Consider the following 19,689-nt stretch of genomic DNA (forward strand, 5'->3'; position numbering starts at 1 on the left):
CTGGAGTGCCGGAGTGTGACCACCCCTTCTGTTAGAGGGACGATGAATACAATGCAAGTTTTCTGAGGGTTAGGTTAGAGTCTAGGTCCATTCGAAGTAAAGCTGGCCATACATAGGGGTCTATTCACGAAGCAGCCGAAGGATCTAGCTGTAGCTTCGGCCGATACTTCGGCTAGCTTATATTTTTTTTTTTCTACTTTTTAAACTATTTTTCTGTTCTTCTTGGTACCACAGAGGGACCGAGCAGAACAGCCGAGCCGAATGCCGCTCAAGCTGTTTAGTGAATAGACCCCATAGTAAAGAATGTTAGAAGTAAAGCCGGCCATACATGTATAGTTTGTTCTCGTTCATCCAGCAAGAAAAGCACTCAATTCCTCCATGCATGCTAAGGCCTCATTCACACGAGAAAGGCCGGCATGTACAGCTCCGTGGTGCGTGCACAGCCGTATCGGGCTGCTTCCGGGAAGGAGAGGTGCTGCCTGTAATTAGTACACAGCCCGTCTTTCTCTATGGGAGTAGGTGGCCATACGCCGCCCTACGCTCACCTGCCCTGCACGTCCGTGCGGGTGAAGGTGTCCGTACTCGTACGCTGACAGGATAGATCCTGTCTGTGTCCGAGGCGGGACACCTGGTACCGTACGGACCTGCACTTGGGGTGAGCAAGGGCGGCGTATGGCCGCGTACTCCCATAGAGAAAGACAGGGGCTGAGTGCTAATCACACGCAGCACCTGTCCTTCCCGGAAGCTGCCCGATACGGCTGTGCACGCACCACGGAGCTGTACATGCCGGCCTTTCTCGTGTGAATGAGGACTAAGCAGCGTAGATGGAGAACTCTCCCCTGCGGGCTATTACTAGAGGTGAGGCGCTGGATTCAAATATTCAGAAGTTCGGTCAGCATGTGATACAGCACAATGGGTCCAGTGAGGCCGCAATCAACAAAAACAGGATGTCCCATGTACAATGGAATCCAGGGTTGAAGATGTACGCACCTTGATTTGGCATTCTACAAATGTTTGCATAGAGCTATTTAATTTTTTACTTCTGAAAATCCTGATGCTAACAATTATTTATGATGAAATACTGTTTACTTCTGATAAATGGCATTATTATTATTAAACAAAGCATTTCTACAGCTTAAAAGTAAGCTGCATTCCAGACGAACGTGCACAGCCATGTTCACCGCCATTGATACACCCATGTGTGTGCAGAGGTGTGCAGGTAAACAAGCGTCATCTAGCTGTAGAGGGAGTGTGGCCAATACTCAGCTTCACTGGCTGACTGAGCGTGCTCATTTTATTACAGTATAGCTGACTTTATTAATACCGCTTTTTGTTATATCTATTCAGTGAAATTAGTTTTTTGGAGAGAAACAGAAATACAAGTTAGGTGTCAACTGCAAAATAAAGTAGATGTAAGCCCAATCATTAATATCTCATATCCCCGCCTGTATAGATCTTGTCATTACCAGGCTGTATTTCAGTGAATTGATAGTTGGACTGACAATTACTCCAACATGCAACACTGTACCCAAATAAATTTATATAATATTTTGAGATAGATAGAGCTTTCTTTTGGTGGTATATGAAGCAGCAATCCAGGCAAATCAAATCTTAACCCTTGCAGTGGGGTTTTCCCCACACTATAAGGGTTAAATGCTTGTTTTGTCCAGGGAGCTAAAATAACAAAGTTATACTCGCCCAAACCGTAATTCCAGCTGGCTCCTACACCATTCTCTCCAGCCTGTCTCCTCATCCAATGTCCCTCGATGTTCTTACGTCCCAATGCTGAAGGTACCGGTCTACGAGCCAGCCGGGATCAGGATTGTGGTGAGTATAACTTTGTTATATTAGCTCCCTAGAAAAAAATAGGCACTTAACTCTTGCAGTGCAGAGGTAGCCACACTGCAAAGGTTAAGATTTGATTTTCCCGAAGTTCTGTTTGAATAACTGCTGGGCTTTTTATGTTTCACTATTGAAAGGAAAAAATACCAAAAGTTTTGGGGGAAAAAAACCCTTTTTCTTACTTTCTGTTGCAATAGATGCACTGGTCATACACATAGGGATCAGGAGGTGTAGAGGTTAATAAGCAAGTCTCTTACAGTGGCAGGATGGAGATGAAGGGGTTAATGTGCAGAAAAAAGGGAGACGAGGGGTTAATATACAGGATCATGTAAATGGAGACCACCAGCCCTTAATTAAAAAGTGTGAAGTCTTTCTGCTTTTTATTAATGTAACAAGTCACAAGCATCATACAGCCAATGTTTGGGCGCCACACAGTGTCCCTTCTTCAGAGACCCTGAAGAAAAAGCAGAAAGACTTCACGCTTTATAGTCGAGTGCTGTGATCTCCATTTACATCATCATGGGAACCACGGCACCATGTTATCACTACGAGCACCACGATTAAGAAGGCGCAGACGCCTAATAGATTGCAGTTGACACACTGGGGGGAATTTATCAAAACTGGAGCAGACAAATTCTGGAGCAGATTAGCACTGCAACCAATCAGCTTCTCTGTCTCATTTTAAAATCGTACCTGAGCAAACTGAAGAGAGATTCTGATAGGTTGCCATGGGCAACTGCTCCAGATTCTGTATGCTCCAGTTTTGATAAATCACCCCCCTATGTCACTGCAGGGTTAATATACAGGTCACAATACAGACTGAGGCAGGCTGGCGATTAGTAGTTTAGGAGAGGAAAGGCACTGAAGAGGTTAAGAAAATGTCGGTGAGAGTAAATGAATCAGCTGCTGCCGACGCATTCATTCAGAATTTCTCTCCTTTCTTCCTGTTGTAATCTCACATTTAGTTTTGTAATTTGTATTAAGATTGCATTCCATCACAGGAGCGAGTTTGGAGCGGTGACTACTTTACAACACACACAGGGACCATGGGGAACAAAAGTAGCCCCCCTCCAGAAGGAAGGACAGTGTCAGCACCAATTCAGAGATGATTTGAGGATCTACAGCCGAGTGATACACAAAAAAGATACATTTTTTGTTATTAGATGAGGTAAGTGAATATTTTTCTTTTATTTAACTCCTGAGTTTAGCGTCACTATAACTTTTTCTTCACAAAAAGTAAAAAAATGTGTTTTCAAGAACCTTTTGTATGTGTTGAGGAAACCAGTGTTTCTGCGTTGCAGGTAACTGGAACAAAGATGGAAAACTGGAAGACAATGGCCTCTCCATACTGCATGGAACCCTTATATATCATGTGTTATGTGTTCCCATTCACACAGCATGCCTAACAATTATAAAAAAATATTTCTTACCTTTTAAATGTTTTGTTGCAGGAGGCAACGTGGTTGATTCTCTCATTAACATACAATTTAGTATATTCTCTTAAAGAGAACTGAGATAAAAAGGTCACCCATAGTTCTCTTTTAAGACTTCACTTTGCTTTAAGGGATCATATTTTAGGATTTTCTTTTTTGGGGGATTTTTATTTTATGTTGATAGGGCTTTTTGGGGGGGGGGGGGCAGCAGCAGCTGAAATGTTAAAAAAAAACCTCACATATATCATTCACCACACCTCCTCATCCTCATAGTATAAACAAAGTTAGGCATAGTCTGGTTAGGCCTATTATCTGTGATTAAAACTGTCCTGCTACTTGGCAATCTTGCACTTTTATATTCTCTGCAGTATCCTAAAAGTAAGGGCCACAATTAACATTTACCTTTATTAGCGTTTACCTATTAACTGTGTTAGCCAGAAAAGCCTTCTTTGTGCACTCCTTTCTTTTTTGTAAGGGACTGACTTTTCCTTCATTTAGAGACTACGTCTAAAGAGTGCTCTAATTGGATAGGAAGATGAGATGTGTGGAGCTTGGTCATGAAGTCAGGGAAGGTGAGCCTTTAATAACAAAATTAAACTAGAGAAGAGTGCTCTGAGTAGCGTATTCTGGCTAACCTTGTGTTACTACACTAAAAGAGGACTTAAGAGGTTAAAATGTTTGAGCACATGGCTGAAGTAGATTAAGTCCTTAAACTAGGAGATTGCTTTCCTGAAAGAGACAGCACTTCATGTCCAGCGGATGAGAGAGGGCACTTTTAGGGGGATTCTAGACACCAGTAATCCCTCCCCAAACACTGATCATGACTATCTTCCAAACTTTATTACCTGGTCTCACAATTGTATGCCAAATGGTTCGTTGTGGCTGCACATTCGATTTGACAAAACTGAATAAATTGCTAAATGAGTAAAATAAGTATTTGACAACTTTATTATATACAGGCCATGTGATAAGAAAACAATTCAGTGGGCTTTGTTTTACCATGTACAAATTCATTACTGTTTGGGTAGATGTCCTCCAATGAGTCACACACCAAGATATTGCAGTATTGTTCCCTATTAAAAGGTGCCCATACACCTTACGATTATCGTACGAAATCGTATGCGATCGACTTTTCGTACGACAATCGTAACGTGTGAATAGAGTGCCCGACCGATAGTACTGTACAATCGTACGACTTTTGGCGGTCAAGCATGTTTGAAAACTTTGCTAGATCGTACGATTTTCGTAAGGTTGCTGGCGTTTCCGTCCGTCAAAAGTCGTACGATCTACACTGCGCTTGCGCTAACGAAAATACGGCAAATCATTTACCGCATATCGTCCAGGTGCTTTTAGTTAATTACGGCTAAATTAATCTTGCGATCATCGGGGCAGGATGGGGCCGTCGTACGAAAATCGTACGACGGTTCGATCATCGGACAAAAAGTTTCGTCCGATAATCGTAAGGTGTATGGGCACCTTTAGTCTACAGATGGGTGCAACCCGAACATTGTGAAAGTTTCATTCTCCATAGAAAATGAAAAGATCTACTACAGGTCACAAAAAGGTTTCCAACACATTGAACACCAACCTCTTGGAAAAGCACTCTCTACAGAGCCAGTGTCATGAGTGATGGCTGAATTAGTTACTTATTTGTTGTTTGTATCAGACTATGCCTGACCAGGCTTTTAATAAGTCTGAGGCATCCATTTAGGTTTCATGTATAAAACTGCCATTCGCATGGCAGTAGCGCCCCTAGATGGTGGTGATGAGTATAGGAATTTCCAGTATTTGTCAGCACCCTCTAGGGGCACTACTGCCATGCATAACCCATTTATAACTGCTTTAACTTTCTGTTGGTGCACCGTGCATCCTTTCACCAAATTCTGCTCCAAATGATAGTATCAAGAAAACAAGAGGAAAATCCAAGACAGACATTTAAGCGTAAATGTCATCAGAGAAATAAGAGGGCTGCCATTGATGGTCTTCCTGTGATAATTCGTATGATCCGTGTGTGTGGCCTGGTCACGCATCAAGAACAAGCATGCAGCAAATGATTGTCAGGGAAAAGTCAGAAATCTGTACATCTATACTTGTTCTGTGACAGCAAAGTAAAAATATTGCAGGAAATCATCTGCATAACAGCCAGGCAACTAGAGAGCTTAGCAACCTCAGGCGATTTCCTTTTTCGACAGTTTCCCTTTATATTTCCCACTACTAGCTGTAGTGGAAGTTGCTATTGTAGCACAAACATAGAAATACAAAATCTTCATATATACGAGGGTCAATCAAAAAGTCATATAATTTGAGATCTACTAGAGCAGTGATTCTTAACCTGTGGGTCACGACCCACAGTTGAGGCGGTCCCCACATGCCTTGTGCTGCTCTAGGTAAGAGGCTCCTCAGCCTCCTCACCGCACAGCAGTGTCAGTTCTCCTAGATGGCGCTGCAGCAGATCAGAGAGAGGGGAACAGGCAGGAGTGAGGGGAGTTGAGTGCTTGATCACCACAGAGCTCGCAGCTGGGCACCTCAGAGGTAGCACTGGATGCCAACAGAGTTCCACTAGGAACCTGAGAGTCCGCATAGCCTCCTAAGAGCCTGCACAGATACTAGTATTGGTGCATCTCTAAATTTTACAGTTGGGGGGGTCACCACAACTTGGCAAATGTTACCAAGGGGTCCCGGCCCTAGAAAGGTTGAGAACCACTGTACTAGAGTGACTGTGAATATTCATGTACCATGTTATAGAGGTGTCCTTACCCCCACTCATGTATGCTTTCCTTTTTCAGATTGAGTGATTAGAACCATGGATTTGCGGCTAAAACAACGAGCTGTAATTGAATTTCTGGTGAAAGAGGGTTGCGCACCTAAGGAAATCCATTATTGACTAAAGAATGTTTATGGGGACGCTGTAGTGGAATTTCAGTTTCTTGAAACTTCTTCACCCAAAACAACACATGCGAATGTCTACTACAGCGTCCCCATAAACAATTCTTTAGCCTATGTGTTGCTGTTAAATTGGCATTCATACACAAATGAAGACTCCCTCTCAACCAACGTCCATATATTATCTGTTTTTTTACATCCTTCATATACTTTAAACCAGTGTATACCTCCAACACATTTTAACACATAACAAGTGCAATAAACTGTTTCTTTTTAAAGCTGAACTTCAGGCAGGTAGCCAAATACATTTGCCTGCAAAAGGATTTGTGATTGTGTACCACTGATCTTGTGTTTGATACACGCCTGGCAGGCGACACACTTCCCAGTTTAGCATTAAGGTGCCCATACACTGCACGATTATCGTACGATAATCGTATGCGATCGGGTTTTCGTACGATAATCGAGCAGTGTGAACGGAGACGTGCGACCGTTTCTACTGTACGGTCGCACGTCTTCTGTCGAACCAGCATGTTCGAAAACCAGCCGGGAATCGTACGATTCTCGGCTGGTTAGAACGGTGCTCGGAAGATAAATGCTGAACGGGCCGGTGTGCGCACGCGCACACTGCCCGTTCAGCATTGCGGTCATCGGAAACCCGCCCCTCAGGAGGGCGGGCTTGCGATGATTGAGAGTGCGATCTGCCTGTCCAAGATAGGCAGATCGTAAGTTTTTTTAATCCCTTTACAACCATCGCAAGACTAAAGTCTTGCGATGGTTGTAGAGTGTATGGCCACCTTTACAGCTGCATAGGTCTTCTCACTGTTTGCAGGCTGCTCATTGGGTGGTAAAATCAGCATTATACCTTTTGTCTTGTTCCCAATTATGTGATCTGGGAAGTAGTAGAGAGATCTTCCTGGCTGCACCGTGTGGCAGAAGTGTTTGAAATCACAAAACTGGCTGACCACAATGACAAATATTATATACATCATTTTTTTCCTCTCTCTTTCAGTTACGTATTTATCGGTTTGCCATTAAACAGGGTTGTGTACCATACCCCTATAAGGGGGATGAGGAATAAGAATCTGATTTCTGATCTAGATACAGTGAACAGGAAGGCTTTGTTCACACAGCTTCTAGTGCACATCCTTCTCATTAACAGAAGATGGTCACATTTTGAATGAAGAAAGGCAGCACTGCGTATTGAAGCATATTCTGGACATGCTCTACACCACTGAACACAACAATCAGTACATATTCCCAGGGCCAGATTAAGACCATCATGGGCCTGGTGCTGTCGGATGGGAAGCAGTAGAGGCGGCTCTCTAATTAGGTGTCCGCTCGCTCCTCACTGGGGCCCCAACGAGCTCCTGCCTAATATGCCTGATTAGAAAGCTCTCAACGCCTCTGCCTAATTGTGTTCAGCCCGGCCAGCCTGCATTGCCATCATGCATACCGAGGCTATCCGGGCCAGCAGGGCATATTTTCAGTGGTGGGCCTGGAGCTAGCGCTCCAGTAGCCCCTATGTTAATCCAGTAGCCCCTATGTTAATCCTGCATATTCCTCTGTGTTCACTGTTTTTTTTTTGTTTATGGACATTTTTCAAAAGGAAGAATAATGGGGAGAGTGAAATACACTCCCCATAATATATCCTCATAATTAGAGCCGATGTGTGACACTGAAGCTGTCATAGGTCGGCTCTATTGATGGAGAATTGAGTGATCACATACCACTGATCGCTCAGTTCCCGATCTTCTCCCTGCAGAGTGTGGTGACTGCCAGTCACTGCTTCCTGCAGGGATTATCCCCCCTCCCTGCTCCAATCCTCCAGCGCTGACTGGAGGGACAGACGGAAGAGGGGGCAGGCACAGCTGGCTCTACAGAGTCAATCAGGAAGCGGGGTGGATCCCGTCACTATTGTCGGGATCCGTAGCGGCTGAGCTCTGCACTGTCAGCATATAGCGGGCAGTAGACTGCTATATGCTGAGTTTAGGGTCACAGGAGGACATTAGTATATGTTCTCCTGTGACCCTAAAGAGAACTATGGCAAAAAAATGGTTGGGCCATAGTTCTCTTTTAAAGACAGTTGTGTGCCAGTGTCATTCATTTGTCATTCGTGCTGTATTAAGGTATTTTCTTGGGCATGTGATGTGCCCTAAAATCTGCTTGTGTGATCCTAGCCTTTAAAGTAACCTCTGCTGAGACAAAAGTGGAGGCTGCTATTTCTGACCTCCTTGCTAGTTAGCTGGCTGTCTCTGGCTTCAACACAAAGGAGTGTATTTATAAAAAAAAATGTGCAGAATCATTCGCCCTGCGACACTGCATTCAAATTTGTTTTGTGCAAATGGGAGCAAAAATGAATGTTATTAGTATATTTTCTTTCTAGGCCGAACATAATCCATTCATATGATAAGAGTGAATCAGGCAAATACCACATTATGGCCACTAAAAGAAGCAGAGGACCATAGGAAATAAATACCTATTTCCTAATATCTTCATCTAGTGGTCATAATGAGTTATTTTCCTGATATTACATTTGACCTGGAAAGAAAATATACTCAGAACATCCGTTTTTGCCCCATTCGCACAGAACGAATATACATGTAGTCTCAAAGGACAAATAAATCTGTCATTCAATTCAATTCACACCCCTTACAACCTGACCCTCAGCAAGTAAAAAAAAAAAATCAGAATGCCCGATTTCTATACTTGTTCAGGGTCAGTGATGCAAAAGTATTAAAGCAGTTAGTGCATACCAGACAGGACGCTGTTATTATTAAAATGAGGGCTCAGTGTCAGCAGCCTCTATATCTTTCTTAGCATAGGTTTCTGAATTATGAATTTTTACATAGAACACATTCTTGCTCAACTGTGTACATGTGCAGTGTTCCAACTCTTAGAAAAATGTAACAAAATAGTCCAGTCCCACTGGTCTGTATCAAGGCAATCCAGTGGACGAGCAAATCTTCAAGTCAGCATTTATCAATATGGTCTTCAACCAGAACTCCACATTTATTTCATAGCTCATCATGCCTTCCTGCCCCTGGAGGGAGGCTTGGTTTGATGAACACACCCTCCATCACCTTCCAGTAGTTGTGAGCATTGGCACTTGTCATGCCATGTACTTCTCTCTGTCCTCGGATTGGATGACTGTATTGTTCGCCTGTAACGGTCAGGTACATGCTGGTTCCAACATGCTTGAAACGCACTGTGTCTTCACGGTCCCAAACACTGTCGCTACACTGCACTGCCCAAGTGTCCATGTCGTCTCCTTCCCCATTCTCTCCAAAGGCACTTACTTCCTGTAATTAAACAAAAATTATAGTACAAATTAAAAGTATTAAAATACAACAGACCACAAAGCTCTCCTAATATTAAACCGCGTACAAATAATTTCAAAGCTATATATAGATATTTCTTCTTTGTGCGAGTCATGCATACAGGTATGTATATGGGTTTGTTTAAAGTACATGCAACCCTAACAATGAACTTCTCTTATTTGCTCCCTTTGGTCTGTTAACTATACCATTGAAAGTGTTTTGTTAGATCTGGTGCAAAAAAGAATACCTATTGATCCTGTCAGAAATTCAGACCTGTCCGGTGTCCTCTGCGCACTTCCTGGTCTTACCATGGACTACAGAATGATTGGCCTTTATGTTATAAAGATCAAAGATCTGATAGTGGAAGTGGTTGAGTAGTTTAACAAAAATAAAAGGCTATCCATTCAAGTCACAGTTTAGGAATTGATAAGGTATAAAATCTTATGGTTACTATGAATTACAGCATTTTGCTGTACAACAAAGCCTGTTGTATTATCTTTACATTGCTTAGATCAAACTTGGTTCACACAGGCAACCAGAGTTCATCTGTGTTTTTACCTCCGCCTGACCACCCACCTACAAGGTAACATGGCGCCACTCAGGACCGTACACATTGCCGTGGCTGCAATGTTTTGCTCTGTGGTGTGGTTAAAGTCAATGGGACCGTGTTGCAACCATGTGCCAAACACTTGCATGCAGTTAGCTGTGGTGCAGTTTTTCAATGTAAAATCCTCCATGAGATAAAAACCAACAGTCATTAAGGAAGCAGCAGTATCTCCTCCTGAATGCATTGCTCAGCCACCCTCTGAAAAGCGTTCCACCATGGATTGCTTTCTGGAGGGGCAGCAGAGCCTGCCGCCTGTGTGAAAACGGCCTAAATGTAAGCTAGCAGACAAGGGGGCTAAAGCCTACTGCAGCTAGCAGCGATGCACAGAGGTATCCTCCTCATGATTTATTGATTTCTAGCTCGACATGCTCAGGTCACACAGAACCAAAGCTTTAGCACTTAAGAATCCAAAAAGAAGGTTTACCTGCATAACATTTTAAAGTGGGAAATTCTTCTTCATTTATGAGTGATACACCCTTTCCTTTGGGGAAAACAAAACAAAGGCACCTGTATACTAGGGATGCACAGATACGAGTATCGGTGCCGATAACTACTATTTGGTCGTGTACTCTTACTCGCCCAAATACTCCCGATGCCTAATCCGACCCCGGAACTTCGGTGAGGCGAGTCATTACACTCTGCCCAGCTTCCTGATTGGCCAGGAAGCAGGCTCCATGCTCCCTCGTCACCAGGGAGCTGGCTTCCCAGCCAATCAGGAAGCCGGGCACCTTCTAATGTCTCACCGCCCAGATTCCCGATTGCTCGGGAAGCTGGCCGATCAGAACGCTAGGCGCTCGAGTCACTATCTGCCCCCCCCCCCTTCCAGATTTGCCAGAAAGCCGGCTCCATGCTTCCTCGTCACCAGGGAGCATGGAGCCGGCTTCCCAGCCAATCAGGAAGCTGGGCGCAGTGTAATGACTCGCCACCCGGCTAATCAGGAAGCTGTGCGGCGAATCACTACATGCTACCTGGCTTGCTTAAATGGGACTTCCGGCATCGGTATTGGCGAGTACTGGGGGGGAAAAATATTGGTACTCGATACCGAAAAACTGGTACTGGTGCATCCCTATTGTATACCTATTATAATAATCCTCTGTCACAAGGATTTACAGTGGTGGTACATATTAGGGGGCAGTTGGGTAATAAGGTATGATCCTACAATGCAATACACACATATACTCACATAAAGACATAAGATTCCTCATGGAGGAAGACCGCAATCAGTCAAATCCAGTAAGACTGATCACTATTCCCCTAGACTGGTCAGTCAAAATTCCACAGACGGCAGCTGAATGTAAATACAGCAGGTAGTGGGTTGGTGCAATAGCCAGCCTACTATTGGCCATTTCAAATTGCAATAGCGGGCTGGCTATTGCACCCGCCCACTGCTTGCTGTGCCCTACACCCAGCGTGGAGGAGAGAGCTAGGGGATCCAACCAACTAATCGATAATGAGAATAGTTGCAACTATTCTCATTATCGATTAGCTGGTTGCATCCCTAGTTTATTGCTCTTTTCTTTCCTAGAGGATAATGAATAGGGTAATATACTTACATTATACCTCACTCTCCTTGCAGCTGGTATTGTGGGCGGTCCCTTAGTGACCTCATGTACAATGCAGCACTGCATTGTACGGAATTATATTAAAGAGCTGTGACTGATTGGGCAGCAAAGAAAAGCATCTTCAGGGGATGTCTTACAGCATGGAGGGAGCTAGGAATAAGGTACGTATATCACCTTATTTATCATCCCCTAGGGCAGGGGTGGGCAACTGCGACCCCCACCTGACCCCCACCTGTGCTTTAACTACAAATCTCAACATGCCTCTGCAAATCATGCCTGTAACTGTCAGTCTTACAATGCTTCTTGGGATTTGTAGTTCCACATCAGTTGGAGGGCAGGAATTGCCCACCCCTGCCCTAGGCAAAATGAGCATTTAACCCTTACAATGTGGATAGGAACCCATTACAAGGGTAAAGTTTTTTTTTATTCCCCAGAGTTCAGCTTTAAGCGTGTGACAATGCTACTACAGAAACCCTCCAACCCACAGGAGTGAAATTCATATTTAAAAACATATATTAATATAAAGTGAATAGATGTGTTCATTTTAATGCCAGAACAATCCAGTGTTAAAAAAAAAGCAGTAGAATGTGTCTCGTTTTTAAGTAGTAGGACTTCTTTAATATGTATCAGTCTCTAGTTGTACCATTCCTCACGTTCCTCCAGATTGAAACATACCTGATTGTTTGAGAGGGGGGATGAGAAATGGTGCGAGTGCAGGTTCTTCCCAGTATTCACATGGGTAAGGCGAATGGTTTGCCCACACTTTATTGGCTCTCCGCGGGGACACACTTCACCGACCTTTGCCCTTATCCTCCAGTAGCTGTTTGCATCATCTGAGGACTCCACTCCAGTGACGGACTGCTGCCCGCTTCCTAACATAGAGAAACAGTGTCAGTTGTATCATTCGGATACATTTAAACATTTACATTTGTATCCCATTAAAATGCATGGAAACCTGACACTGAACTTCACATATTTGTCCTCATTCGGCTTGTGAAAAATAATAAAATACTTTCAATAGTATATTTGTTCCATAAGTGCACACAAAAAAAAAAAAACACAAAAAAGTGTTGATTCTAAAGAGAATGTTATACCCAGAGTACCACACCCAATGACAATCGAAGTGTATTAACTCTTCTATGACTCTCAATACGAACAACCCCCCAGCTGCTTACACCGAACGTACTCAAAAAAAATGTGCTTAACCAAGAGAGGTTATAACAAAGTGCGGCTGATAAAGAGGGTCGGGGGGTCAATATGAAGTACAAAAAAATATTAATTTATTAATTAAATGCAATAACCAGTTTTTAATCATGTCGGTTGGTTTATATGGTGCATCTGGTTCATTCGAAGAAAAATCTTGTTTAATTAATAAATGAATATTTTGTTGTACTTCATATTGACTCTCCGACCCTCTTTATCAACCGCACTTTGTTTTAACCTCTGGTTAAGCACATTTTTTTTGAGTACGAAAAGTGTTGATTCTGCCAGAAATCTTGTCAGCGAAAAAATAGTGCATGAAGCCCCAATCCTCTCTGCCGGCTGTGCAGTAAAGTCCATAAGGCTAAGTTCACACGTAGGCGTTTGCAGTGTATTTTTTTGTGCGCGTTTTTGCATTTTCCCCTGCATAGAGATGCAAAACCACGCGGGATCCGCCTAAAATAACTCCTGCATCTTTTCACGTCACACAACAACACTAAGGTATGAACACTTACCATTGACTTGCATGGAAATGTGTATTTTGCATGTTTTTTCTGTGGGTATAAATGTTTAGGTGTGAACCAGGCCTAAAAGTCTGGGGAACTTCTCTCCCTGCACCTTCCTACTGGGTGACAGAGGTAGATGAACCATATAGAAGTCTATGGAGCTACACTGTGCAGGTGTGGCCAGGAGAGAGGACTTTGGCGCAGGAAGTAAACAAATGTAGCAAGCCCTGGGTGCAGGATCTTGGTAAGCACGCATTTGTGGAGGGAGAGGGTAGGATCTGTTAGACAGACAGACACACACAAATTATATTTGTATTTCTTTCTTTTTTCCCCTTCATCTTGTTCAGTATACTATAATGGAAACAATACAATGACATTACACAAAACAGGAAGTGAGAAACAGGAAATGAGAATGCATCAAAGACAAGCAAGTGGCAGGTGACAATTAGCATGGTTGGAACTTGCTTTTGTTTTCTTCAGTAACACGTTGAGATGAGTAAACAGTTCATACAATTTCATGTTCTATGTTGTTTAATATAACAATGGGATTGCAGCTCTAAAATTATTAATTTGGTACATGAATAAGAGACGGCACCATTAAACAGGCAGGTTTACAAGTATGGAGACCCCCATGACATTCTGAAAGTAGCTTTCATTGCTCTCTCAGCATGTGGCAGGATCTTGTATGAGTAGGCCCCCCAACAATACTAGGGCCCCTAGGGCGTTGCTTGTTACGTGAGGAAAGTTCTACCATGTACATGTGACATGCACCAAGACCCTGTGCATTAGGCAAAATCATATTCAAAGTCTTTTTTTTTTTCAGTGAGATAATCCATTTGTAAATGTGCTCATCAATGTCTCTATGTGCATGATATGTGGCTCCCTGTGATACAATTCTTTGGATGGGTGTAGACAAGAAGTAGAAGTACACTGATGATTAGGCAATGCAGACATTTGAATGGGGCCACACCGGTGATCTTTGATTGCCTTGCAATTCATAATTCTCCCATAATTAAAGGCGGGATTGGCCATGATGTATTGCTGCCTATCCCATAAATGTTCCTGGCAGAGCTAGTGGGCTGTAGCAATGAATACTCATACACCATTACTAGATTCTGCCATCTATAGCATGGCTTCTCTACGGGGTTCCACCACCATTGAGGTGTGTGTATTCACTACTTCCATATGGAGGCTTCACTGATCCCCCCTGCACCTACCGGTGGTCACGGGACACGGGGGGCATCATCTTACCTCCCAGTGACACCACCACCGACACGGGGGGCATCATCTTACCTCCCAGTGACACCACTACCGACACGAGGGGCATCATCTTACCTCCCAGTGACACCACCACCGACACGGGGGGCATCATCTTACTTCCCAGTGACACCACCACCGACACGGGGGGCATCATCTTACCTCCCAGTGACACCACCACCGACACGGGGGGCATCATCTTACCTCCCAGTGACACCACCGACACGGGAGGCATCATCTTACCTCCCAGTGACACCACCGACACGGGGGGCATCATCTTACCTCCCAGTGACACCACCGACACGGGAGGCATCATCTTACCTCCCAGTGACACCACAGACAAAGGGGGCATCATCTTACCTCCCAGTGACACCACCAACACGGAAGGCATCATCTTACCTCCCAGTGACACCACCAACACAGGGGGCATTTTACCTCCCAGTGACACCATCGACACGGGGGGCATCATTTTACCTCCCAGTGACACCACAGACAAAGGGGGCATCATCTTACCTCCCAGTGACACCACAGACAAAGGGGGCATCATCTTACCTCCCAGTGACACCACCAACACGGAAGGCATCATCTTACCTCCCAGTGACACCACCAACACAGGGGGCATTTTACCTCCCAGTGACACCATCGACACGGGGGGCATCATTTTACCTCCCAGTGACACCACTGACACGGAAGGCATCATCTTACCTCCCAGTGACACCACCGACACATGGGGCATTTTACCTCCCAGTGACACCACCAACACAGGGGGCATTTTACCTCCCAGTGACACCATCGACACGGGGGCATCATTTTACCTCCCAGTGACACCACTGACACGGAAGGCATCATCTTACCTCCCAGTGACACCACCGACACGGGGGGCATTTTACCTCCCAGTGACACCTCCGACACAGGGGCATTTGTTTCCTCACACCAATACCATGACATTTGCTTCCTTTGGCTCTGTTGGTTCCCCAAGATTTTATAATTTTTTCAAGGGTTCCTCGCCGGGTCAAAAGGATGAGAAAGGCAGATCTATAGACACCCAAAGGTCAGGCACAGCAAATCCTTCTACAATTATGCATACTGATGGGGGATTTACTAAAACTGGAGCAGACAATATCTGGAATAGTTGTGTGTGGCAACCAATCAGCTTCTATCTAGTTTGATGAGTTAAGCTTTGAAAATAAAAGAGAGAAGCGGATTGGTTGCCACGCACAGCAGCTCCAGATTCGGTCTGCTCCAGTCTTAGTAAATTCCCCATGAGACTTTTGTTTATTGATCACGTGTCAGAGGTTTTCCAGCATGCTGGAAGATTTCTGAAATAGTGTGTTGTCAGTCCTCCACTCTGATTATATCGCCCTTTTGTACTTGGGAATACTGCGAGGCAGTCGGATCGCCAACTAGATCGGGCTGTGTGTGTCCTGCCTAAGTGTGCATCTCCCGAACTAGAACGCGGGTGTAACATATCGCTGACAGTAGAAGTCACAGGACAGCTGCAGTCCTGCAGGGTCATATTCGTCCTCAGATAATTTGAAGAGGAAGGCAGCTGCCGATCACCTCACCTGAGCCGTACTTGACATCGTGGGAGTGGAGCCGCACATTGTGCCGAGTATTGAGCAGCTTCACCACGGATCCGCACGTTACGTACTCCGCCTCTTCGCTCCCCAGCCCCGGGCACCAGAGGCAGAACACACCGAGCAACAGCAGCCCGAACCCCGCTGGTGGCATCGCTTCCCCGGCACGTCAGTCTGTCTTACCAGTAACTTCCCTCAACACTTCCAGACAGCCAATCGTCAGCCGCCAGCGGGAGGAGGACGGGATTATCTAATGTTAAACCAATGGTCGGCCTCGCTCCGCCCTAGTAGGGGGCGGTGCTAAATCGAAGGACAGGAGAAGGAGGCATGCGGGGATTGGTTGATGTGCTCTTCCTCTTACTAAAGTTTATGTCTTCGGCTTGCAGACACGAGGGACTCGGTGATTGGTCCACGGTATAATTCATTCAGCCCAAGCCAACCAATGAGCGCTGAAAAAGTCACAGCCGACCTGTCACTTGTCTGTGGCAGACACGCTAGTGTTAACCCTGTCGGTGCTGAAGGGGGGTGTGACTTAAGAGCGGCGTGGGTGCAGGCTGCTGTGCAGGGAGGGAGGTGACCATGGCTGGAGGATAGGAAGAGGGGACATGGACCGGACACCTGCGATGATAGATGTACACATATACAAGCCACAATACTGGAATCAGCAGATGGGAGGCATTGTTCTTCTCACTGCAGCCCACTGATGGTTGATCGCTTCACGCCATGTGCACTGATTTATAACCAGTGTATTATGGTATGAAAAGAGAAAATAAAGGACAGCCGGCAGATTCTTCAGATTCATGTGATTATATGGATTAATGGTTATGTTATTAACCACTTCAGTACCAGCATGTTACACCACCTTCATTACCAGGCCATTTTTTTTTTTCGTTTTCAGCACTGTACTAGTTTGGCTGAGAATTCCTCCATCACATAACATTGTAACGAAATTCGTTTTATACCATTTTTAGGGGACAAATAGAGCTTTCTTTTAGTGGTATTTAATTACCACAATTTTTTTGTATTATTATATAAAGTACAAAAAGACCAAAATTATTTTTTTAGAAAAGCCTGTCTCTCTTACTGTTGTTTATAAATCACCGCAAATAAAAATGTCAGGTCAGTATGAAACTCCCCAAAATGACCCCTTTTTGTAAAATAGACACCCCAAGGTGATATGATTTTTTGCTGCAATTTTATGGAAATGAAGAAACATGCTGGTATTGAGGGGGTGAAAACATGGAACGTGGTGATAGTGCACCGGATACAATAAATGTACAGGTCATAAACAGAGGGAGGTGAAGGGGTTAATGTACAGGTCACATACAGTGGGCAGACGGAGATGAAGGGGTTAATATATAAATTGATCAGGGAGGTGAAAGGGTTATTATATTGGTCAGAACATAGATAGAATGGATCTAACATAAGCAAGAGAAGAGGGGGGGTGGGGGTGGTAAAAGAGTAAAAATGATTTGAAACCTTATTTATTTATTTTGCACATATACTTGTCCTTGCTCAGTGACTCAGAAAGTGTTAAAGTGAAACCTTTAAAAGATTTTAAAGCTTTCCCAAAAAGTTGCTACGGTAGCAGGATCATTTTCATTCCAGAAGGAACCCTGTATGTCTTTTTTTTAATAAGGGTGCCTCACTTGCCTGCTAGCACTTGTCTAAAGAAAGCTGTGACTTTGAGGGTGACATAGAAAAACACCAATGAATTAAATTACATGCTTGGAAGATGCCTTTAAGTTATACACTGAGTGGCCAGATTATTATGACCACCTGACGTTTGTAGGCAAATTAGCTATAATTTGGCGCTGAAGTTGCTAGAGGGCCAGCGCATTATAAATAGGGAAGCAGGTTGTTTACCATGACAGTAGTAGTGATTTTTTTCTGAAGATATGGGTAAAGAACGCGATTTAACAGCCTTTGAACGTGGGATGATTGTTGGCGCGCGGAGCCATGGAGCGAGTATCAGCAAAACAGCAGAATTCGTTAAATGTTCAAGAGCAACTGTTGTTAAAGTGTTTAAAGACTGGACTGTCAGCCGCAAATCTGGGTCTGAATGTGCGAATTGTGGCCGTCAGCGACTAGTCAATGTAAGGGCAGAACGGAGAGTGGCAAGACAACAGAAGGGCAACAGTGCAGCGTCAGATTCCTCGCATCACCTTTCAACATCTCGTGGAGTCACGAGGCGGCCCAACAAAGTCATCTCGTGGCCCAACGAAGTACTGATGGAGTGGTCATAATAATCTGGCCACTCAGTGTATGTAGTGTTACAGAACGATAATCACAGACAGTGATACCGTATTGTGGCATCACATATTTTGAAATGTCAGGCCTAAAATGAGAGGCACAGGTTCTGCATGCAGAGGTAGTACGGGGAAAACAGGTTCTGCATGCAGAGGTAGTAGGAGGCAAACAGGTTCTGCATGCAGAGGTAGTAAGGGGCAAACTGGTACTGCATGCTCGGGCCGCACCATCTAGAGTCATAGCATGTCTGCTTTTTCTGTCTTACAGTGGCTGTGCTATGTAACCACAGCATGTGGAGGAGATAGTGAAGTGGCTGACAAAACCTTTTCTCTTCTTACACCTCCCAGACTTAGGCAGCCTGCAAGTTCTGCTAATTCACCATTTTCCTCCTTCGCCTCCTCCATTCCTCCCAAGCGCAGAACAGCCACTTGCCTACAAGTGCTGCTAATGAGCCCTCTTCTTCCTCCTCTATTTCTCCTAATCCCACCATAGCCCTGCAAACTGGCTATGAGGAGTGGAATTAGAGGCCACTGCTATCCCCATGGCCTGTCCACAGAGCTCTGCAGTGTGGGCCTGTTTGGAACTGCTGGATCAAAAGAAAAATACATGCCCAAAACAACCCCAACCTCATAATATTAATGCTTGTTTAGAAATCTACTGGTTTTGCAGCTGCTCGCATTCCAGCTTTATGTAAGTTCATGGTTTGTGCCACACCACAGTGAAAGGTACCCAGCTGTAATTATTTTGCCATCCACCAGCATGTGAAATGCAATGAAGCAGCAGGAGGCAGAGGACGAATATATGAGGAGGAGATAGATTGGGCTGCTGATGGTGACAAGGATGGGGAAATGAGGAAGGCTTCAACGTAGAGTTGGGATCTACTGTCGTCATCCCAGAAAGAGCAGAAAATGCGGCATTTTGAGTAGTTGCCACGTAAGAACATCTTTGCCGCATTTCCTGATGCCAGCAGACTTCCCTTTGATGAGCAGCAGGTCTCCAATTCTATGATCCCTGCATCTCTTTTAAACCACATGGGCCAGCACCAGCTGCAGGCACTGCACTCACGGGCAGCTCTTAAACCACATGACTGCTGACTACATCGGAATACAAGGAGGAGGGTTGGTGTGCTGGTGGTGAGGAGAAGCAAACAGGTCTGCCTTCATAATATAATTTATTTATTTATAGTAAGTGTGATAGAGGTACAGCTGCAGGGTGAAAACCTATGGCTATAGGCTGCCTGCCCTTCCACAATGCA

At 44.5% G+C, this 19,689-nt stretch overlaps 1 protein-coding gene across 1 annotated transcript; it reads right to left on the bottom strand.

The window, feature by feature from the left end:
- Positions 1-8,996: 8,996 nt before the first annotated feature.
- On the bottom strand, positions 8,997-16,406 carry SDF2L1 (stromal cell derived factor 2 like 1). Its single transcript, XM_018566028.1, has 3 exons — positions 16,173-16,406; positions 12,320-12,516; positions 8,997-9,457 (listed from the first exon to the last, which is right to left on the bottom strand). The coding sequence occupies exons 1-3, from the start codon at positions 16,336-16,338 to the stop codon at positions 9,173-9,175; spliced, it is 648 nt and encodes a 215-aa protein (XP_018421530.1). The 5' UTR covers positions 16,339-16,406; the 3' UTR covers positions 8,997-9,172.
- Positions 16,407-19,689: the final 3,283 nt, after the last annotated feature.

Source organism: Nanorana parkeri, unplaced genomic scaffold (genome assembly GCF_000935625.1).
Source record: "Nanorana parkeri isolate BGI_ZX_2015 unplaced genomic scaffold, ASM93562v1 scaffold909, whole genome shotgun sequence".
Lineage (NCBI taxonomy): Eukaryota > Metazoa > Chordata > Amphibia > Anura > Dicroglossidae > Nanorana > Nanorana parkeri.

What these genes read in the sequence shown, in the direction of transcription:
- SDF2L1 (XM_018566028.1), bottom strand. Translation starts at nt 16,338, where the DNA reads ATGCCACCAGCGGGGTTCGGGCTGCTGTTGCTCGGTGTGTTCTGCCTC. An exon ending in CGATGTCAAGTACGGCTCAG is followed by an intron (nt 12,517 to 16,172) that starts GTGAGGTGATCG and finishes TCTCTATGTTAG; the next exon opens with GAAGCGGGCAGCAGTCCGTC. An exon ending in CCCCCCTCTCAAACAATCAG is followed by an intron (nt 9,458 to 12,319) that starts GTATGTTTCAAT and finishes GTTTAATTACAG; the next exon opens with GAAGTAAGTGCCTTTGGAGA.